Source organism: Rutidosis leptorrhynchoides, chromosome 10, assembly GCF_046630445.1.
Source record: "Rutidosis leptorrhynchoides isolate AG116_Rl617_1_P2 chromosome 10, CSIRO_AGI_Rlap_v1, whole genome shotgun sequence".
Classification (NCBI taxonomy): domain Eukaryota; kingdom Viridiplantae; phylum Streptophyta; class Magnoliopsida; order Asterales; family Asteraceae; genus Rutidosis; species Rutidosis leptorrhynchoides.
In genome coordinates, this window is record NC_092342.1 from 351,313,007 (window position 1) to 351,338,076 (window position 25,070).

The 25,070-nt window shown below is 34.0% G+C and overlaps 1 protein-coding gene across 1 annotated transcript; it reads right to left on the reverse strand.

Annotated features, from left to right (window-relative positions):
- Window positions 1-3,301: 3,301 nt before the first annotated feature.
- LOC139873472 (profilin-2-like) lies at window positions 3,302-5,415 on the reverse strand. Its single transcript, XM_071861402.1, has 4 exons — window positions 5,215-5,415; window positions 4,707-4,844; window positions 3,963-4,106; window positions 3,302-3,469 (listed from the first exon to the last, which is right to left on the reverse strand). Exons 1-3 carry the CDS (start codon window positions 5,335-5,337, stop codon window positions 3,972-3,974), a joined length of 396 nt encoding a protein of 131 aa, XP_071717503.1. The 5' UTR covers window positions 5,338-5,415; the 3' UTR covers window positions 3,302-3,469; window positions 3,963-3,971.
- Between the last annotated feature and the right edge of the window lie 19,655 nt (window positions 5,416-25,070).

Here is a 25,070-nt window from a genome sequence, read left to right on the forward strand (position 1 = left end):
GAGGTTGGGCTATTATTAGCCAGGCATGTTCAACGATGCAGCCAAGAGAATACGCGTATGTCAAGAATGCCAACAGCACGCACCCATCAGCAAAGCTCCGCGCCACCCGATGATTCCCATAACATCACCATGGCCCTTCTGTAAGTGGGCTATCGATATAGTGGGACCCTTTCCAGCGGAATTAGGAAAAGTCGATTACTTGGTGGTCACCATCGATTTCTTTACCAGTGGGTAGAAGCTAAACCGCTTAACATAATCACAAGCAAGAAAGTACGGGATTTCTTCTGGGAAAACATTGTTTGTCGGTTCGGTATTCCAAATGAGATAGTAAGTGACAATGGAACACAGTTCGAAGGAGAACCTTTCAGAAGTTGGTGTCAAGGGATGAACATAAAGCAGAGCTTCACATCCGTTGCGCACCCTTAGGCCAACGGGCAATGTGAAGTTACGAACAGAGATATTGTTCACGCGATCAGGGCAAGGCTAGGCAAGCAGCGCAAAGGGTGGACAGATGAACTCCCCAAAGTCCTCTGGGCGCACAGAACGACCCCAAATAACAGCACCGGGGAGACCCCTTTTAGTCTGATCTATGGCTCGGAGGCGGTCTTGCCCGCAGAAATTACCGTTCCCACGGAATGAACGCTATAATTCAATCAAGACCAGAACTCTAAAGATCTGCGCACTAACCTTAACCTGCTAGAAGAGCGCAGAGAAATGACCGCCACGCGCGAAGCAGTCAACAAGCAGCGCATTACAAGATACTACGATAAGAGGGTCAGACTTATCACATACGCTGCCGGTGACCTTGTTTGGCGCGATAACCAGGCGAACAGGATCGAAGACACTGGAAAATTGGGACCCAACTGGGAAGGCCCCTATAGGGTCATCGGCACAAGCAAAACTGGGACCTACAAATTGGCGGAGCTCAATGGAAAACTGGTTAAATGCACTTGACACGCTATCGCGCTTAAACGATGCTATATGTAATAAAGAAAGTGGGGGAACTGATCATTCTGTTAATTTGTCTTGATTTACATGTAGCGCTACTGTTATTACGCGCAAAGTAGGATACCCATGAATGTTATTTATCAAAAGCTTTCTTGTAAGCATAATTTATATACATCAAGTCATTTCCAGTCTACGATTTCGCGTACCTGTCTTAAGCAGAATAGCTACTTGACTTAAACTGTCCGCGTGCTGTACTATTATGTCCTCTCTCTTTCTTGTCGCCTACGTGGCAAAAAGAGGACAGCAATCCTCACCTATAAATACCCGATAAACTTTGTGAGAAACACACAACTTAAAGAGAGAATCAACCACCACTGACTATAAAACTCTATCTGCTCAACCCGCAGATAACACTTGCGGTTATCATGTAACGTTCCTAGAACATTAAACCCTAATATCGCCCTTGAGCCATCACTTCTGGCTAGCCCGAATGATGGTGGGTCATGTTTAATCACCCTTTCAGAGATCATCATCTCGTATGAGGGTTATTCACGGTACTCCGGACCGGAGAGTTAAACTCAAGGAACCCTTAAATCCCCCTTTATTGTTGATCTTGCATAGACCGAACCCCTTGGACCATTTTATGCTTGATACGCGTTTATAATGGAAAGTGTGGCGCCTTCAATGGAAACAGTAGCGCCTACAATAAAAGTGTCGCCCCATCGTTGGAAAGTGTAGCGCTTTCAATGAAAAGTGCGGCGCATTCAATGGAAAGTGTGGCGCCTACATTGGAAAGTGTGTCGCCTATAGTGGAAAGTGTGGCCAGTGGAAAGTGTGACGCCTTCAATGGAAAGTGTGGCGCCTTCTATGGAAACTATGGCGCCTACAATGGAAAGTGTAGCCCTATCATTGGAAAGTATAGCGCCTTCAATCGAAAGTGTGGCACCTTCTATAGAAAATGTGGCGCCTATAATGGAAAGTGTAACGCCTTCAGTAGAAAGTGTGGAGCCTTCAATGGAAGTGTGGCACCTTCATTGGAAATTTGGCGCTTACAATAAAAGTGCCGCCCCTTCATTGGAAAGTGTAGCTCTTTCAATGGAAGGTGTGGCGCATTCAATGGAAAGTGTGGTGTCTACATTGGAAAGTGTGTCGCCTACAGTGAAAAGTGTGGCCAGTGGAAAGTGTAACGCCTTCAATGGAAGTGTGGCGCCTACAATGAAAAGAGTGGCGCCTACAATAGAAAGTGTGGCTCCTTCTATGAAAAGTATGGCGCCTTGAATGAAAGTGTGGCGCCTTCAATGGAAAGTGTTGTGCCTTCTATGGAAAGTATGGCGCCTACAATTACAAGTGTGGCACCTACAATGAAAGTGTCACCCCTTCATCGGAAAGTGTAGCGCTTTCAATGGAAAGTGTGGCGCCTACAATGGAAAGTGTGGCGCCTTCAGTGGAAAATGTGGCGCTTTCAATGGAAGTGTGGCACCTTCGATGAAAATTGTGACGCCTACAATGGAAAGTGTGGCGCCTTTCTGTGGAAAGTGTGGCGCATACAATGGAAAGTGTAGCCCCGTTATTAGAAAGTGTAGCGGCTTCAATCGAAAGTGTTGCGCCTTCTATGGAAAATGTGGCGCCTATAATGGAAAGTGTAACGCCTTCAATGGAAAGTGTGGAGCCTTCAATGGAAGTGTGGCGCCTTCTTTGGAAAGTGTGGCGCCTTCAACGAAAAGTGGGGCGCCTTCAAAGAAAAGTGTAGCGCCTTCGTTAGAAAGTAGCGTGCCTTCTATTGAACGTGTGGCACCTTCTATAGAAAGTATCGCGCCTTCTATTGAACGTGTGGCACCTTCTATGGAAAGTGTGCGCTTCTATATATAGTGTGTCGCTTTCTAAGGATAGTGTGGAGCCTTCAATGGGAAGTGTCGGCCCTTCATTAGAAAGTGTAGCGCCAACAATGGAAAGTGTGGTGCCTTTTAGGAAAGTGTGGTGCCTTTTAGGAAAGTGTGGCGCCTAGCGCCTTCAATGGAAAGTGTGGCGCCTTCAATGGAAAGTGTAGCGCCTTCAATACTAATCCCACAACCACTTATGTTGTTTGGAACAAAGACCATGACAAGAAGAGAGTTTGACAGACACTCCACGATGACCGGCGACTAAATCTACATCAACACCATCACAAGAATGCATAAACCAGTAAAAGAGATTGACAAATTATTACCAATTAGATCAGGTAACGAAAAGGTCCAAACCACCAAACTTTTACACAAGCAAATGTGTATTCATATTAATATGAGATTTCAAACCATTAAAAGCATACATCAAATACCACTCCAGAAAAAAGTATAAAAAAAAATAATAATAATAATAATAAAAAACAAGTGTCCCACTTCCATCACACTAATCATGAAAAGGATAATACACTGGAGAATGTTTAATCAATTTAAAGATTGTTTATCTTGCATCAAGCATCAAAACACTCGGCTTACAACTCCATGTGCTTTTTCACAATAATTACTAGTAGTGTATCATGACCCTGCAAATCATCCCAAATTGCCAAATTAGGTCGACCAAATGCAACCATAATAGCTTTTTAGGTGGCAATTTTGAACCATCTACTTTTGATTAGGTCAATATCATTCATTATCTATCTCTAAAATGTCACAACCAGATTATTAAAATTAGGATAAAAAGAAAACAGATAGGAAATGTCGCCCAAAGTTGAATGCCTTAAACCTCCTTAATTGCTTTATTAAGGATATATAAATATAAATAAATACATGGATAACTATTGTAATAATACAGTTACCAGAAGTTTAAAATCATAATCCAATTCAATGCACTAATATTCTATTCACATAATTTTCCTAATACACAAGACTGTCTTTGTGGGTCATTTCAAAGCAAACTAAAAAAAGCATATGTTTCAAACCTAATCATTATGAGCTATTTACCCAACCCATGTGCCCCACCCATTTTGCCACATTTAGAAAATATTAAAGAACAAATTGAAAGGATAGGAGACGTACGGAAGAAAACTAAAAACCCTGTTCGAGGAGATAGTCACCAAGCCTTTCAACAATCATGTTGCACTGGCCTGGAGTCATGGGTTCATCATAAACACCAACGATCAAGGCCATTGTTGTCTTTTTAACAGTAACACCACCAGGTCCCTGTATGTAACCAGGATAACACATTAACACGAGTTCAATATAGCCACTAGATATAAAACTGGTATGTAACCAAAATAGCACGAGTTTTATATAGCCATTAGAAATAAAACTGGTCCAAAAATTTGGTCAACTATAAACATGTATGCCCAAACTCAGTATAAATGGATATACATTAAAAAAAACACAATGTGTATTACATTACATAGAGAGCACTCTTCAATTAGTATTGTAACCTACTTATGCATATTTAATTACATATAAACCAAATAGCCGATTGTATCACTTATATACACTCTAATTTTACCTAATTCTTCCATAAACAATAGAACTAATGTGAAGCACACAATACTAGGAGAAGTCATTAGTATACTATCATGTAGCATAAGCAGGCAGAAACATTATCTCTAGTTCCACGTTTTATTACCATAAATGCGATTATGATTATTTCAGTATCACATAATATAACTTCCACATACACATCCAAACACCCAGTAAAACCATTTGTGCACTGGATATAAAAATGCCCGTCAATACACATAATGTTTTCATATCACTATTTTGAATTAACAGATCAACAACAACAACAATGACATTCCTCACCTTTTTCCCTCGAATCACAGCTCCGGCCTCGCCTTGAATAACCATATACTTGGTCCCACCAAGGTATAAACCGGTTGGTGCAAGTGTACCAGGTTCATCAAAGTCCTTCATGATAGCAGTTGTTTCCTCTGGCTTGATCTGCAATATTCACAAACGAAATTAAATATTATATTACTTTGATTCAATACCGCCAAACACGATGCACACAATTAGTGCAAATTGTTCTGATAATGAGCCTCAATTTCTGGAGAAAAAAAAAACTATTAATTGGTCCGAATGCAAAATTTCTATTCCAATTTTTAAGGTGTAAAAAAAAAACTGTCATGTGAATAACATGGATATTAGTGATGTAGGTCAAAACAAAAGCGAATCTGTTATACCTAAAATCATCAATAACACTTGCAAGTACGAATCAAGAGTATCAATTAAAGTCAGATCTGAAGCTAAATCGAAGTCAAACAAAGTAAAATTAGGTATAAAAAAAAATTGAAGGGAGGAGAAAACAGACCGGGGGGAAATTGGATGATTGAGCCCAGATGCTGCCATCGTGACCGATAATAGCGGCAGCTGAGAGATGATTTCCTTCGATCTCACACATCAAGTGATCGTCGACGTACGCTTGCCACGACATCTTCTTGTTTTGATTTTTCCGATTAAGTTCGATAATCGTGAGGGGAGTGGAGTTATAAAAGAGCAGATAGATGTGTTGATTGATAGATATATAGATACAGAAATATGAATATATTTATAGCGAATAGGATACGGAGTAAATAACCAACATTTTTGTGAATTGTTTGTTATTCCATTATTATTATTATTATTCTTTCTCATTTTTCATGGAAATGGAATGGAATAGTCATGGAACCCATGTAAATTGTCATATCACTGTCCTAGTTAAAATTTCAAAAAACAAAATAAATAAAATAATATTAAATGCGGAGTATTAATATAGGTGTCGTATAGTTATAGTTATAACTAGACTCGACAAACGAGTCAAGTTAGGTCGAGACTTAAACGGATTTAGGTCAAAAAGGGTCATGAGTCGGACATGTCTCGATTTTCAAATGGGTCAAACGGGTCGGTCCTAACGGATTGGGTCGGGTCAAGGCCCAATTTTTTTATAAAACTTTAGAGTTATATATTTTTTTGTTTTTTATTTTTATCTTTTAATTTTTAATTTTTTTAAGTAATTTTTTTATAATTATTAAATTTTTTAATAATTTTTTTATCTTATTACTATTACTATTTGGATTTTTTAAAATTTTTTATTCTTTATTACTTTAAAAAAAAATTAAACGTGAAATTGAAAACTGAAATTGGAACGGGAAACTGACATGCAAAACAGAAAACTGTAAACTTAAACGCAAAAATGAAACTGAAACGCGGAGCTTAAACTGAAAACTGAAACGAAAACACAAAAATGATAATTTAAACTGAAACGCAAAACCATTAGACCCATATACAAGACTCGCCGAACCCTTAACAATTTATTGGGTTTTATGGATTTAGACCAATAGACTCATTCTTTATATTTGTCTAAGACCCATGTAGATCTTGGAGAAATCCATTGGACCTATTTTGAAGAATTTGAGTTTACTTTGTCACAAAAAGAAAGAAGTATTAGGATACAATGGATATGCTATAGGACGGAAAGATTTGAACCTCCAAATAGCGGGACCAAAACGCGTTGTCTTACCGCTTAGCTACGCCCCATTTATTTTTTTATTGCACACTAATAATATAATAATAATATAAAAATAATAAAGAATAATATTAATATTGGTATTAAGTGTTCGTCAATTCCAGTCCAAATATCTATATAAAATTTTTATCTTTATTCTATTACTTTGTCACACATAGTTATAACGAGGATAAAACGTTTGTGCTTTCCTAGGGGTTGATATTGGTTGGTAAACGGTCGGTTAATTGAACATTTTAAAAAAAACGATTAACGGTCTGGTAATTAGATATTTAAAAAGTAAAGGAATAAAAAAGTTAGGGAAAAATGAAGTGAAAAAAATTGTAAAGAAAAAAGTAACTTCGCCGCGTGGTGATTTTTGTCGGTTAACGATTAGTTAATTTAATATTTTAAAAATGATTAAGAGTCGGTTATTTAGACATTTAAAAATAAAGGAATGAAAAATTAAGAGGATAAAAGGATTTGAAAAAATGGGAAAAAAATTAAAAGAAAAAAGATATTGAATTATCAAAAATACCTGATGTTGAGGGTATTTACGATTACACCATCGTTAACAGTGAATGACTCACCATAATTAGTATTGTTATTATTTATATATATATATATATATATATATATATATATATATATATATATATATATATATATATATATATATATATATATATATATATATATATATATATATATATATATATATATGACATTTACATTAGATTTGTAAATTATAATGCAAAAATTTTGGACTTTTTCATTTTGCTCCCGTGGATTTTTTTTCCCCAAAAGTCTTCATATTTTGCCCTCAATGCCTCCATATTTTGTCGAAAAATCTTCATATTTTGACCAAACGCCTCCACATTTTGCCTAAAAAAAGTGTTTACGCTTTTAAAAAAAAATTCGCCGTCGATAAATAAATTCTCATTCCGCCACTGAACATTTACATGTTTACCACAAATGAATTAGGTGTATATATCTAAAACTAGCTTATTATTATTTATTAGTATTTATTAATTATGATAACACGAGGCTTTTCAAAAAAATACATATATGATAACACGAGCTTTAAAATCAAGATTAAAAATTTCTTATTATGTATGATAAAAAAGAGCTTTAAAAACAAGATTAACGGGTAGTACCATTGTTTTTTTAACGGTCAAAAAATTATTATATTATAAAACGCTCATTAACAATGCGCTAAAGAAGAAATTACAAAGGCATAGCAAGCCATAAGTTCCAATTAGAAACTAAATGACATCTATTTTTAATCCAACAAAAGATAAGAATCTAATAACATCAAAAAGACTACTTCTTAAACAAAAAGAATCATTAAAAACAATGTCGTTTCTGAATCTCCAAATCGCCCAAAGCATAGTGATGACTGAAGCAATAATTCGGTTCTTGCTGATAGACGATAACCAAACACCCTCGAGCCATTCAATAAACGTATCCCATGATGAAAAGGAAGGCATAGAACAATTAAGCCAAACACGCAATCTATGCAATAAGTTTATGGCTAACGTACAACCGAAAAACAAATGATCCCGAATCTCTACTTTATTATTGTAAATAGAATTTATCTTTAAACCAAATCGCTCGGCATAGTGATGACTGAAGCAATCTTTTTGAATGAATTTACCACATAATAGTTAATTTTAGATATATTACACAAGCAAATTAATCGAGTCGAGACATGTAAGCAAAAGAAAGAGGTTATCTTAGAAAAAGACACGCTAGTTTCAAGATGTCAACATTATTATTTTAAATGAAAAATATAAATAAATTAGTTTGAATGATAGACTTTAATATAAAGTGAGTTTGTGACACCAAATATTATACTTTTGAAAAAAACATAAAAATCATATCCATCCATGTGTAATAGTTGGCGACTACATTATTTATTTATATATTAGCTTTTATAAGTGCATGATTGTACTAAACAATACTCCGTACAAAAGTTAGCCCGTTACGATGTGCGAATAAATTCTCATAAATAATTAGCATATAACTTCTTGTCAAATATGTTAGTCATTAGCATTAAGATTAAAATTATTTATTTTTAAAAATAAAAATGAAGTACCAAAGCATACTTCACTAAGCTTTAGAAATAAAAGTTATATCACCTTTATAAATAAATGATAAAAAAAAAAAAAAATCTTTGTTAAAAACTTATGTTTGAAGATGTATCAAACATATTTGGTATGCATGCTTTCTAATGTTGTGATGACACAAAATTTTAACCTCAAATAAATATGCAACAACAACAACAACAAAAAACTCAATACCATATAAATGGTGTATGGGGGAGGTGAGATGTAAACAATCCTTCCCATATCCGAGAATAAAGACAAGTCATTTCTTCACACATAGTGAAAACACTCTCAAAAGTAGAGAAAGTCATCATCTCTCAAATAAATATATAAGTAGTATATACTCCGAAACCAATAATATTGTCGCCTACAAGTTTTTACCAAAAAATTCACCTTTAGAGTTTGCCGCCTACAATTTTTTACCAAAGAATTCACCCTTAGAGTTTGCAAGGAAAAATAAAATCACAATTTTCTACCAAAGAATTCACTCGTAAAATTTGGAAGGAAAAAAATGTAAAACGTGAACAGTGACATGAGGGCCAATCAGAGTGAAAGAAGCACTATTGTCAATAGAAGTAGCATAATAAAACTTCATATGAAGATGATGAAATAATATTAATTGTAAATGTAAACTAACTATTTTTCGTTAAATCACGAATTGGGATTTGACCTATTTGAGAATTAATCGATCGGGACTTGGGACTTTGAAAGGAGTAATCGATAATTCGGGAATCAATCGGATTGTACTTTGTACATTTATATATTAAATTTCAAACATTATATGTGTAATTATTGAAGAAAAACATAAACATAAACATAAACATAAACTTTAACGTAATTGTCTAAAATTGTTTATTTTGTTCAAAAACTCTAAAGTTAATTGAAATGTTGATCAATTTGCCTTTGACCGACTTTGATTACCAAATTTGATTTTGACCGATTAATTAAGCAATTTTGAAAAATCAAAACTGATCGCTTTTAAAAATAAGTAATCGTGGATTAATCGATGAGCAATCGGCCTTTTTACAACGGTGGGACTTGATATCCCATTACCTTGTAAAGGATATTTGACTAGTTATTGTTATTGATAAATTCAATCGACTTTTTGATACGGACTATATAATGTATGAACTATGAACTATATAATGTAAGAGTTTAATATGTGTATTAAATAGACTTTTTGATCTTATTAGTATAGTGACCCGAACTTTTCCATGATTATATATTAAATGAAATTGATATTTACATGATTAAGTGTTTCTAACATGTTAAGCAATCAAACTTGTTAAGACTTGATTATTTGAAATGAGTTTCATGTAGACAATTGACCACCCAAGTTGATCGGCGATTCACGAACGTTAAAACTTGTAAAAATTATATGATGATATATATATGGATATGTATATAGCTAACATGATATTATGAAAGGTAAGTATCTCACAAGGTATATTAACAATGAGTTATATACATAAAATGAGACTGTTGAATTATGAAACTCGAAACGCTATATATAACGATTATCGTTATAGCAACGCCTTACTAAATACATATGTATCATATTAAGATATATTCATTGATGGTGATTTGTGTCACCAATATGATTTAAGTGTAACGGGATTAATTTGTTAACCAAAATAACCTTGATAAATATCGAAAAAGTTTGAGAAAGTGTGGAGTGCACACTTATTTGAACTTATCGTAATTATGACGGGGGTTCGGGGGCAGCGCCCCCGATAGTGGGGTCCAAGGGGTGGCAACCCCTGGCGGGGTCCAAGGGGCAGAGCCCCTGTGATGTCGTGCGAGGTGTATATAAAATAGTTTATATTTTACTAGGAAAATACTATTAAATACGATACAATTTTACACAAGATATTTATTTATTTATAGAATGGATATACTTAAACCTTGCTACAACACTTATAGGCAGTGTACCTAATCGTACAGTAGTGTAGTTTTTAGTAAGTCCGGTTCGTTCCACAAGGAAATCTTTAAACAAAGCTCAACGCTATATTAGTTTACTTTATTAAAAATACAAATATATATATAAGTAATATTATTATTATAAAGGGGGGTTTTTACCGTTTAATGACCGGTTTGTCGATTTTAAGATTTTAGTCGCAGTTAAAACTTAATGTAAAATATAAATTAAATACAAGACTTAAATTAAAGCGTAAAGTAAATAACGATAATGAAATTGCGAATAATAAAAGTGCGATAAAATAAACTTGCGATAATTAAAAAGTACGATAATTAAAAGTGCGATAAAATAAAATAAATAAAAGTGCGATAATTAGAAGTGCAATTAAATATAAAATAAAGGAAATTAAATATGAAATAAAAGAATTATGCTTATTTAAACTTCCGTAATCATGATGTTTGACGTGTTGATTTTAGTTTTATGCCCATGGGTTAATTGTCCTTTGTCCTGGATTATTTAATATGTCCGTCTGGTTTTTTTGTCCATAACAGTCCATCAGTCATAAATATAAATTGCAAGTGTCCTTGTCAAATTATTATTATACCCGAAGTTAAATATTCCAACTAATTGGGGATTCGAATTGTAACAAGGTTTTAATACTTTGTTTAATGAATACACCAGGTTATCGACTGCGTGTAAACCAAGGTTTTACTACTTTGTTAACAATTACACCAATTACCCTTGAATGTAATTTCACCCCTGTTTTAATTATTCTAGTGGCTATTAATTCATTCTCGTGTCCGGTTAAATGAACGATTATTCGTACATATAAATACCCCGCCCATCGTGTCCGATCGAGTGTATATGGTAATTTATAGGGACGCCCAATTGTAAATCTTTATATTAACATTAACAAACTTTCATTTAATTAAACAAATATAAAGCCCATTAATAGCCCATAGTCTAATTTCCACAAGTGTCGTTCTTTTGTCCAAACCCCAATTATGGTACAAAGCCCGATTACCCAATTTTAGTAATTAGCCCAACATCATGATTACTTCGTTTTAAATAAGCATAATAATAACTTAGCTACGAGACATTAATGTAAAAAGGTTGAACATAACTTACAATGATTAAAAATAGCGTAGCGTTACACGGACAGAATTTCGACTTACACCCTTACGACATTCGCTAACATACCCTTATTATTAGAATTATAATTAAAATTAAAATTAAAATATAAATTATATATATATATATATATCGTATATATTGAGAGATGAGAGAAATAGAATATGAAATTTGATCAGAATTCGGTTTGCTTTATAGCCAGAGTTGAATTTTGGGGCTCCGCGACTCGCGGCAAAATCCCCTTCAAACTCCGCGAGTCGCGGAGATAGAAATTACAGCTCAGTCCTTGGAGTTTTCTCTGCCGACGGTTTTTAATATATATATATATAATATATATATAATTAATATAATTAATTATATATTATATTATATTTATATATATAGTTAACTTGTAATTTTTAGTCCGTTGCGTTGAGCGTTAAGAGTTGACTCTGGTCCCGGTTCCGGATTTTCGAACGTCCTCGCGTACAATTTAATATCTTGTACTTTGCGTTTTGAATCTTGTACTCTTGTGATTTCGAGACGTTTCTTATCAATAATTGGAACCTTTTTGATTGTCTTTTGTACTTTTGAGCTTTTTGGTCGTTTGCGTCTTCAATTCGTCGAATCTGTCTTTTGTCTTCACCTTTTATTATTTAAACGAATATCACTTGTAAATAGAACAATTGCAACTAAAAGCTTGTCTTTCTTGAGGAATAATGCTATGAAATATATGTTCGTTTTTAGCATTATCAAATATTCCCACACTTGAGCGTTGCTTGTCCTCAAGCAATATCGTCTTGAAATACTAGAATCACTTCTTTATTCTTCACACTTTGTACATCAGTGATTTCTATACGGCGGTATAAACAATGGTAGTAACGATATGGTTTACAGTCCCACATGACTATAAAAATTTAGATCCATTAAGGAAATTGGATCTTTATGAAAACATTTGATCTTTTGAAAATTAAATCTAGTTTTTACCCTAGATAAGTTTTCCGGAATAACCCTTTACCGGTGTTTGCAAAATATTTTTGTGGGTTTGGTGGGTTTCAGATTTGAAAATTTTAGCTCAAACCTTGCGGTTTTGTGTCACCCACTTGCTAACCTTGTATTTGGAAAGCAACACGTCCAGTTTACTTGTCCCGTATATTACCTTTCGGTAAACTACCGTCCGGTTGAAAGGAAAGCGTTGAACAAGCAACTGTTAAGGCAATGTCCCGTGACATGCTTTTGATTATGGTCTATAACGTGTCGGACGCAATTACTATCCTTGGTAGGAGCAATAGTAAAGCTCACCCTTATAATTTTTCGGTCTGGCACAAGGTCCTGTCTTTGACCATGCTATGCAACCACCGTTCTTACGGTTGACACCCGATTTGGTTCAGGTGACCTAATGAATTCCAGGTGAATTCCTAGGATTTTACGTTCAATGGTAATGAACGCATTGAAAATAGGGTTTTCAGAAAACAAATCGGTTTGTAATTTTGATCAAAATATTTTCTCGTTTAAGCTCGAGTTTAGATATCATCGAATTCCATGAGTTTGAATTCTCAATCTTTAAGGTCAATCTCTAGGATTGAGTAATATCAGTCTTAAAAGCTGATTTTTAATCTTTAAGGAGATTATCCTTTCTGGGGATCTGATTCATTAGTCTTATCCAGCTAATTTGCATGGTGCCCCCCCATTGTACGAGATAAATCCTTCTCATGGTTAGGATAAATCTGACCACTTGGCGACCCTGTTTAATGCTGAGGTCCGTGGATTTCCTGCTGATTTTAGTGATGACTTTTCTAGATTTTTCGTCAACCTACAGCTGGTCTGGACGACAACTTCATGACCTAAATCAAGAAGCGCGTTTCTTTTTCGGAAGACTTTACTTCCTTTTAATGATGGAATTGATTCATCGTGTAGATCCATCTCTTCTTTTCTTTCATCGGGTAAAACAGTTTAGTTTAGTCCAAAGCAAAAGTATTTTCAGTTATTTGTTACAGATATATGTGACATATGTTTAAAATAATTCGGTAAATTTTCCCACACTTGGCTTTTTATTTTCCTTTTTATCGTCCTCTATTCCATTTTTAAATGAATTTTAACATTTTAGTTTGTTTCTCAATTTATGTCCTTTCCGAGGTAACAATAATTTCGGTGTTAAAACCTAGTTTTATCGTTCATAAATATGTATAAACATGATTTTGAATTCATTTAATTGAAAATTTTGAAAAATTTTACTAGAATTGGGTAGTCAGTATATAAGACTAGGGCTGTTCTTTTTTATCAGAGAGCACTAGATTCTAATACAACTACTGCTTTACTAGTATTTTTAATGGTAACCAAGTGTTTAAAAAAAATTTTAAAATCCGAAAGAATTTAACCCCTTCCCACACTTAAGATCTTGCAATGCCCTCATTTGCAAGAAATCAGTAACAATTTAAATTATTGAGGGTGATTTGTGTGAAAAGGATTAAATTTTTACCAAAGTTTCCAAATATATTGGCGTTTGTTTGCTGAATGATAAATGGTGCACATCATTTGTTCATTCCGTCTTGTTGTTATTTCACATATATTTTGCATCTTGTCGTCAAAATTAGTTGCTTTTGCTGAACTTAATGCCAGTCTTTGAAAATGCGTTGTTTTACCCTGTTGTGTACATAAGATAAACTGCAAACATATATACATATTTTTGAAGTTTGGTTTATTACCCCACATTCAAAAATTATTAAAATCTAAGAATAAAAGTTAGATAATTATAAAAATGATTACAATATTAACAAAAATATTAAATGTATCAATAATTACAAATTACAAAATAATAAAAAATAATAAGTGAACTAAGGATGATATTGGTACCAATAGGGGTTCCAGGCATAACCATAAGTGCTATAGAATGCTTCGGCAGGGTCATACGTAGGATATGGTGGCTGCATCTCTATAGACCAAGGAGGGAAGATGGGTTTCGGTGTAGGAATATAGTTTCTACCTATATGTTGGCAATGAGCTATGATCTGGTTCTGATGAACTTGCCAATCTTCAAATGCTCTCTGTCTAGCATTTTCGTATTCCTGAGAAGCTATAAACCTATGCATTTCTTGCATCTCATTCCCCCCTCCTACATTACCTTGCTCCTGGTTTCTCTCCACCTGTGGATGTCTACCATGGTATCGTACTGCGGCGTTATTTCGCCTCTTCAAAACTTTCGCACCATGGTATACATTTAAACCTATAGTATCGCGGGGTTCCGGCTCTTCTAGTAATAATCCCCCCCGACTTATATCCACACCGAGATATTCACCAATCAAAGTAATAAAAATACCACCTCCTATTATGCTATGTGGTCGCATCCCCCGAACCATAACTGATAAATAATAACCCACACAATATGGTATACTTACAGCGCTTTGTGGGTCTCGAATACACATATGGTAAAACAAATCCTGTTCATTTACTTTTTCTTTGTTCTTACCCCTTTGTGTAATCGAATTAGCTAAAAACCTATGTATCACTCTTAATTCGGCTCTATCTATATCCAAATAAGAGTAGTTTCCCCCTTTGAAACGGTGATGGCTTGTCATTTGACTCCACACACCGTGTGTATCAAAATTCTCATCTATCTTTCTACCGTTTAGTATCAATCCTCTACAATCGGCAGACGCTAACTCCTCAGGCGTATATATACGTAAAGCCTGAGCCATGTCCAGTAAAGACATGTGGCGCATCGAACCGCCTAACAAAAATCTAATAAAAGAACGATCGGTTAAACTAGCTACCCGATCATTCAACTCTATACTACATAACAACTCTTCACACCATACTTTATATACAGGTCTGCGTATGGTGAATAAACATATCCAGTCATTAAAAGAAGAATTACCATACCTCTATACAAGTAATTCCCTAATTGGCCCGGCCAATTCTACAGCTTCTAAGGGTCCCCATTCTATGACCCTCGGTACCTCAACAACCTTAGAGTGAAGAGTATGCAAACCCCGTTGATATTTTGGATAATCTATCCAAAGTCTGTCAAATCTCAGGTTCGGGTGCAATTCTTCCAAGTGCATATCCGAAAAGGTCATGACTGGATGAGGTACATCCTGCTTGTAGTAGTTATCCACCTCCTGTTGTTCCAAATTCTCAGCAGGAGCATTGCGGGCTTGGGATGAAGATTCACCCCTTTCATTCTGCAAAACACATCAAACACAAATTTTGTGCATCCAAATATGCATTAGTGTCAGCAAAATCATCAATCAAAATAATTACAATGACATTATCAATTTATATCAAACTTAAGCTCATTTTCACATTTTTATCAAATCTACACTTTTTCAAATAAGCATATAAGAAAATGTTCGCCAAGTTCATAAGCATTCAACTCAAATAACATGTCAAAATAATCATTACTAGCAATTAAACAAGTCTCAAATGGCATTATCTTTCAAAAATCAAGTTCATGAATTTTAGACTTGAAAAAGTCCACTTTAATTCTCAAAATCATGTTTAGGCTCAAAGTTTGGATCATTTAACTACCTAGACATGTTACACTACTCAATTTAGCAACAATTCATGACAAAAATCGGCCATAAACTGTTTATATCAAAAAGCCCCAAATTTGCTCAAGAACACAAACCCTAGATTATTCAAAATTTGAAGTTTAAGGCTTCTAATCATGTTAAACAGCATCAATCTAGGTTATACAAGCATAATACATAAACAATTTAAGTCTAATTACACTAAAAAGCATCAAAATCAAATTGGGGAAAAAATAGCTCAAGAACACCTAATTTCGAATTAATGGTGTTTAGGTGTAGAAATTTACCCTTTTTCTTGAGTAATTCTTAGATAGCATCCTTCTCAACATGATTTTAGCAAAAGATTTGGTGATTAACGATTAAAAATTGAGATTTTTGGGGTTTTTTCTCGGGTTTTTCGGGTCTTTTTTCGCTGTGTTTCGCAGTGTTTTTGTGTGTGGGGGAGTGAAACTGATCAGTTCTTGCGTTATATTTTTTTTTCTGTAAATTGGTCCCTCCGCGAGTCGCGGAGGTTTTTCACTTCAAACTCCGCGAGTCGCGGAGTTTGATATTTTTTTTTTATTTTTTTTTTTTTATAATCAATAACTTATTAAAACAATTAAGTAATTAATTTTAAAATTTTGTTTCCTTTGTTATTTAGGACGAGGTCGTTTCGGATCGATGTCCTAGTCCGTCCCTCGACAAAATTTTAAAATTTGTCTTTTTGTAGCGATTGTTTTAAAAGCTAAGATTTTTGGGTTTTTTCAATGTTTTTGGCATACTCTAATTCAATAAGATTAAAAATAATGATAATAAAAGTTCTCGTCCCTCCCTCGGGTAAAGCAATTTCGGTTCAAAGACCTAGTCTTCAACTTACGACGAATTTTAAAAATCATATTCTTAACTTAATGAGATAAAGTAAATTTTTGTTTTAAATTCACACAACTTAAATATAAAATTCAAAATTATTATTAAAAATTCACACCAAACTCAAAATTTAAAATGCATAAAATTAAAATTTAATATTTTAAAAATTAAAAATTCATACCAAACTTAATTTATAAATTTATAAATTCATATCAAACTTATATTAATTTTTCAAATATTTACAATTTTAAATATATTGTTTTTACAAAGTTTACAATATTAATTTTAAAAATATGGTAAAAATAAAATTAAAAATCTTTTTGTCTTTTTATCCCACTTTAATCAATCAAATATTATCAAAAATATGCGCCCCTCTTTTCGGTAAAGTAATTTCGGTTTCAAGACCTAATTTAACTCATGACGAATTTTTGAAATATTTTGGGTTGATTGTTTAAAGATATTTATACCTTAAGAATAAACGTTAAATTTCGCAGTGATGTAATAAATTTTTGAATGATATCAATAATTTCGGTCGCCAAACCTAATTTTATTCAATACCAATTTAATACTTTTTAGCGAACAAATTAGCGTTTATTATCAAAAGGTTAAAAATAAAAATAAAAACTGTACAGACATACCTGTGAAATAGATTTCTTAGTTATATGATCTATTCCATTCATAAGATAGTCGGTTTAATTGGTTTTCCATGGCTACATAGGCGTAACCTCGAGCATTCAGTGTCTTTTCTTCTAAACATATGAATGGTCCGTCTCTGCATAAAGTAACAAATTCGGTATTTGAATAGGTTTGATTATTTGAACATTTACCTCCATGTGACCATTTTCCGCATTTGTGACATCTTTCTAGGTGTCGTGCTCTTCTTTTCGCTGCGGATTTTGATTTTCCTTTACCAAATTGTAACTTATTATCTTCGCATCTGGATTATTTTCTAACTCCGTCCATTCTTTCTCTGATTACTGATACTATTTCGCTCGGTAGTATGTCATTATTACGTTTAGTGATCAAAGCGTGTAGCATTAGACCATGGTTTAGTTCACAGGCAGTCTTCATTTCGTAGAAACCTAAAAAAAATAAAAATTCAGAATGGGGGGAGAAGACTAGTTCTTTAGGGTCTGCTAGGGAAAGACCATACGTGTTCCATTTTCGAGAACTACACGAAAACAGACAATCTAACTCTAACAGAAATACATATTATCCTTTAAAGACTTGATTCTCCCCACACTTAGTTAGCTGTGGTGTCGAAATTGTGATTAACTTCGTTGTCGACTTCCATCGGACCATGTATGTAATGTTTAACTCTGTGACCATTAACTTTAAATTCAATCCCATTTGAATTTATTAATTCTATCGTTCCGTATGGGAAAACTCTTTTGACTATGAATGGTCCAGACCATCTTGATTTCAATTTTCCAGGAAATAGCTTGAATCGTGAATTGAAAAGAAGAACTCTGTCTCCTTCTTTAAATTCTTTTGAACTTCTGATTCTTTTATCATGCCATTTCTTCGTTCTTTCTTTATAGATTAACGAATTTTAGTATGCTTCATGTCTTAATTCTTCTAATTCGTTTAGTTGACTTAATCGTAGACGTCCGGCTTCATGTAAATCAAGATTACATGTCTTCAAAGCCCAAAATGCTTTGTGTTCAATTTCTACTGGAAGATGACATGCTTTTCCATAAACAAGTCTAAAAGGTGTGGTTCCAATTGGAGTTTTGTAGGCTGTTCTAAAAGCCCAGAGTGCATCATCCAATTTAATGGACCATTCCTTCGGATTTGATCCTACGGTTTTCTCTAGAATACGTTTTAAAGCTCGGTTGGTATTTTCAACTTGTCCACTTGTTTGTGGATGATATGCGGTGGAGATTTTATGAGTTACTCCATATCTTTTAAGAACTTTCTCAAGTTGATTATTACAGAAATGAGTACCCCGATCACTTATTAAAGCTTTCGGTGTTCCAAACCTTGCAAAAAGACGTTTTAAAAAGTTGACTACAACTCGTGCATCGTTAGTTGGGAGAGCTTGTGCTTCCGCCCATTTAGATACATAATCAATGGCTACGAGTATATATAGATTATTATGAGATTTTGGAAATGGACCCATAAAGTCAATACCCCAAATGTCAAATACTTCACATACTTGGATGACATTTTGTGGCATTTCATCACGTTGACTTATTTTTCCGGCCCTTTGACAAGCATCACAGGATTTGCAAAGAAGGTGTGCGTCTTTGTAAATTGTAGGCCAATAGAATCCAGCTTCATAAACTTTTCTTGCTGTTAGTTGAGGCCCATAATGCCCTCCTGTTGGTCCTGTGTGACAATGGTTTAAAATTTTACTAGCTTCATCTCCAAATACACATCGGCGTATTATTCCATCGGGACAACTTTTAAACAAATGTGGATCTTCCCAGAAATAGTGTTTTATATCACTGAAGAATTTCTTTCGTCTTTGGTACGATAATCCTTTTTCAAGGAATCCACAAACTAAGTAGTTTGCATAGTCTGCAAACCATGGGATTTCTTTATAATCTATCTTCAATAGATATTCATCAGGAAAGTTGTCTTGTATGGCCGATTCATTCAGAACTTCTAATTCGGGATTTTCAAGACGAGAAAGATGATCAGCGGCTAGATTTTCTGCTCCTCTTTTATCTCGGATTTCAATATCAAACTCTTGTAAGAGTAAGATCCAACGGATTAATCTTGGTTTAGCATCTTGTTTTGAAAATAGGTATCTAAGAGCAGAATGGTCGGTATAGACCACCGTTTTTGCTAGAACGAGATATGATCGAAATTTGTCAAAAGCAAAGACAATAGCAAGGAGTTCTTTTTCAGTAGTTGTATAGTTCGTTTGTGCTCCTTGTAACGTCTTACTAGCATAATATATAGGTTGAAATCGTTTTTCAATCCTTTGTCCTAAAACGGCTCCCATTGCAAAATCACTTGCATCGCACATTAGTTCAAATGGTAGATTCCAATTTGGTGTTATCATGATCGGTGCATTAGTGAGTTTTTCTTTAAGAATATTAAAAGATTTGATACACTCATCTGAAAAGATGAATGGCGCATCCTTTTCTAGGAGTTTATTCATAGGAGTGGCAATTTTAGAAAAATCTTTTATGAAACGTCGGTAAAAACCGGCATGCCCTAGAAAACTCCTAACTCCTCTAACATTGGTGGGATGTAGAAGTTTAGCAATTACATCTACTTTAGCTCTATCCACTTCAATTCCTTCTTTTGAAATTTTATGTCCAAGAACGATGCCTTCTTTAACCATGAAATGGCATTTCTCCCAATTAAGTACTAGATTTGATTTTTCGCATCTAATTAGCATTCGTTCCAGATTAACTAGACATGATTTAAATGTATCACCGAAGACTGAAAAGTCATCCATGAATACTTTCATGCATTCTTCTATCATGTCGTGAAAAATCGCCATCATACACCTTTGAAAGGTTGCAGGGGCGTTGCAAAGTCCAAATGGCATGCGTTTGTAAGCAAAAGTACCATAAGGGCACGTGAATGTGGTTTTCTCTTGATCTTCGGGTGCTATTGGAATTTGAAAATATCCGGAAAATCCATCTAGAAAACAATAGTAACTATTTCCGGCTAATCTTTCCAACATTTGATCTATGAAAGGTAAGGGAAAGTGATCTTTTCTGGTGGCGTCATTTAATTTTCTATAATCAATACATACACGCCATCCTGTTACAGTCCTAGTAGGAATAAGCTCATTTTTCTCATTTGTAATGACAGTCATGCCACCCTTCTTAGGTACGCATTGAACTGGGCTTACCCATGGACTATCAGAGATTGGATAAATTAAACCTGCATCTAGCAGTTTAATAATCTCTTTCTTAACTACATCTTGCATATTAGGATTTAGTCTTCGTTGGCGTTGCACATACGTTTTATGACCTTCTTCCATAAGGATTTTATGTGTGCAATACGAAGGACTTATTCCTTTAATATCATGAATCTTCCATGCAATGGCTGGTTTATGAGCTTTCAACACAGAAATGAGTTGTGATTTCTCATTTTCAGTAAGAGAAGACGATATTATTACAGGTAATTCAGATTCACCATGTAAATAAGCGTATTCCAAATGGTTTGGAAGTGGCTTTAACTCTAATTTCGGAGGTTCTTCTATCGATGATTTATATCGATATCTGTCTTCTTCTTTTAACATTTGAATTTCTTCTGTTGTTGGTTCATATCCATTAGCTATAAGTGTAGCTAACATTTCAGCTTCATCAATTGGTTCATTACCTTCTCCTAAAGAACATTCTCCTGTTCCTTGTAATTCTGGAAATTCTTCTAATAATTCTGCATGTGCATCTATAGTTTGAATATAATAACATGTATCATCTGCAGATTGTGGTTGTTGCATTGCTCTATCAACTGAAAAGGTAACACTCTCATCCTCTATACTTAGGGTCAGTTTCTTACCGAACACGTCTATCATTGCTTTAGCCGTGTTTAAGAATGGTCTTCCTAATATGAGAGGAACTTGAGAATCTTCTTCCATGTCCAAAACAACAAAATCTACTGGAAATACTAAAGTACCAACTTTAACTAGCATGTTCTCCATTATCCCTCTAGGATATTTTATTGATCTATCGGCTAGTTGTATGCTTATTCTGGTTGGTTTCAATTCTCCAAGGTCTAGTTTAGCGTATAGTGAATACGGCATTAGATTTATACTAGCACCTAAGTCTGCCAATGCTTCTATTGAACTAAGACTACCCAGAAAACATGGAATTGTGAAACTTCCTGGATCAGATAGTTTTTCTGGTATCTTATTCAATAGCACTGCTGAACAATTAGCATTCATAGTAACAGCCGAGAGTTCTTCCATTTTCTTTCTATTCGTGATTAGATCTTTCAAGAATTTAGCATATCTAGGCATTCCTGAAATCACATCAATGAAAGGAAGATTTACATTTATCTGTTTAAACATATCCAAGAATTTGGATTGCTCGGCTTCAAGTTTTTCTTTCTTCATTTTACTCGGGTAAGGAAGTGGTGGTTGGTATGGTTTAACATAAGGTTTATCCTTAACTGTGTTATTTTCATTAACCTTTTCAACTACCGGTTCTTTTTCCTTATCTTGATCAGGTTGTGGTTCTTGTGGAGTAGGAATAGTTTCATCAGAAGTTACAGGTATTTCAGGTGGTTTAAGTGTTGTACCACTTCTTGTGGTAATAGCTTTAGCTGTTTCATTCCGGGGGTTAGCATTTGTATCACTAGGTAGACTTCCCGGTTTTCTTTCACCTATTAACCTTGCTAGGTTACTTACTTCTTGTTCCAGATTTTGAATAGAAGCTTGTTGATTTCTAAATGCTTGAGCATTTTGTTCATTTGTTTGTTTTTGAGATGTGAAAAACTGTGTTTGAGTTTCAACTAGCTTCGTCATCATATCTTCTAAATTCGGCTTTTTATCATCGGTTTGTTGTGGTGGTTTGTTTTGAAAATTCGGTCTTTGCTGATTGTAAGTATTATTGGATACTTGTTGATTGCTAGGACCTTGTTGGTTGTTGTATGGAATATTTCGATTATAATTCTGGTTTTGATTGTAAATTGGTCTTGGCGGTTGATAATTATTCTGATAATTATTTCCAGGCCTTTGGTTTATGTATGAAATATTCTCTCTTTGTTCCATTGTTAATTCAATACTGAGACAATCTTTTGTCAAATGTGGTCCTCCACACTGCTCACAACTAATTCGTATTGAGTGAATATCCTTAGTCATCTTTTCCATTCGTCTCTCGAAAGCATCTATCTTTGCCGAAATGGAATCTAAGTCATGGCTAGAATCGGCTCTAGCTGCTTTAGATGATCTAATGATATCTTTTTCTTGGTGCCACTCATGTGAGTGGGAAGCAGTATTATCAATAATTTTGTAAGCATCAGTTTCGGTTTTCTTCATAATAGAACCACCAGCTGCTATATCTATATCTTTCCTTGTAGTGATGTCGCATCCTTGGTAGAATATTTGTACTATTTGACAGGTGTCTAAACCATGTTGCGGACATCCTCTTAACAACTTTCCATATCTTGTCCATGCCTCATATAGAGTTTCATTTGGTTTCTGTGTGAACGTAACAATTTCTGCTTGAAGTCTTACGGCTTTAGATGCAGGAAAGAATTGTTTAAGAAATTTGTCAATTAAAACGTCCCATGTATCGATCGCCCCTTCAGGTAACGATTCCAACCAATCTTTGGCTTCTCCCTTTAAAGTCCAGGGAAATAACATGAGATATATCTGTTCATCCTCCACTTCTCGGATTTTAAATAGTGTGCAAATCCTATTAAAGGTACGTAGATGTTCATTTGGATCTTCCTTCGGCGCACCACTAAATTGGCATTGATTAGTCACCATGTGTAGAATTTGTCCTTTGATTTCATAATCTGGCGCATTAATGTCTGGATGAGTAATTGCGTGACCTTGGCCAGTGCGTTTAGCTCTCATTCGGTCTTCCATACTTAAAGGTTCCAGATTCTCCATAATTGAATTTGTTGAATCGGTATCACTAGATGGTTCTGATTTAATAGTTCGTTCCTCAACAATCTCTGTTTGAATGATTGGTGGTTCCGGAGGAAAGTTTAGTGGTTCAGGATCTATGAACCGTTCCTGAATATTCTCTGGATTCTCAATTGTGAGGTTGGGTTCAAAAAATGGATTATCGGAAATTAGAACTGAAGTACTTGGTCGACTGGATGACGATTCTAAAGAAAAATCAACGGCGGTTATATTTGCTAAATGTCTTGATCTAGTTACAGGTGGTGAACGTACAAAAGGTGATGAACGTCTTGCTCGGTGCATTCACTGAATATCTTATTAGTTTTAAAAAGGAAAGAAAAATTATAATAAGTTATCCAATTAATAGACTTTTCTGATTTTGCCCACGTTTCGAATAGCCAAAAGATGCAGCAGAGGGGCAGGATTCGTTTGGTCTCAATATAATTGAGGACTGTTTGGCTCCAATAACCCGGTCCACGTACAAATCCAACTATTACTACGAACCAGAAAATTTTGATGTCTATTAATTTAACCACTTAAAATAAATTTTCGTAATTTTAAGAAATTTAGATAAGAAGTAGAAAAAAATTCTAAGTCCTAAAAACTAGAATAGCGAGAAATAAGAGAGAAAAAGAGTTCGTCGAAAAAGGTTGAAAAAGAAAAAATGGTTGAAAAATAAAAGGTGACGGAAAAATAAAAGAAACTTATAAAAACTTAAAAATACTTAACTAACCTAACCTTATTACTACAACTAACTTAAAATTATAATCGCAAATTGAAATTACTAATTGGAATGATAATTGGTACATAGTAAAAGGTGTCTAAAAATATTAAAGCTTACAGGAAAAACTAAATCCCAAATGGAAATAACTTAAAAAGAAACTAAAACTTAAAAAGGCGTCGCAAAATTCTAAAGCACCTAAATCTTAGTCTAAAGAAAAAGCACTTAAGGAATTCTACGGCAAAGCCTAAAAATCTAGGAGTAAAAATAACTATAGCAAAAACTAAGTTTAAAATTAAATATGAGCTAAAAATACAAATATTACGCTACAACGATTAAAAAGGGACAAAATATAAAAATATACAAAAAGTTGTAAAAAGTACAATTTTTATAAAAATATTATTTTTATATTATTTATTTTATTAAACTATTAATTTTACAATTTTAATAAAACTAATTAATACTAAATACATTAAAAAGTAAAAATAAAAATAAAACTAATAATAATACTACTTAATTAGGGTTTAATAATAATTAATTAATAATTACCGTCATTAATGCAGGATTAGGGTTTTCTGTCGTGTGTCAGATGGTCTCCGCGAGTCGCGGCAATTAAAGAAGAAAACCCCGCGAGTCGCGGGGTTCAGAAATTCAGTTAACAGCTTATAATTTCAACGCGTTTTTCTTTATTTAATTTTTTTTTTATTTTCTATTTTCTGTTTTCAAATAAATAAAAGATTTTAAAATAAAACTTATATTTTTATAAACTAAAATAAAAATAAAGAAACTTATAAAACTTAAATATTTAACAAAATCTTAAAAATACTTATATTTTTGTTTTTCTTTTTATATTTTCGAATTTTTAAAACGTATTTTTACAAAAACGAAATAATAAAAGTAAGCTAAAATC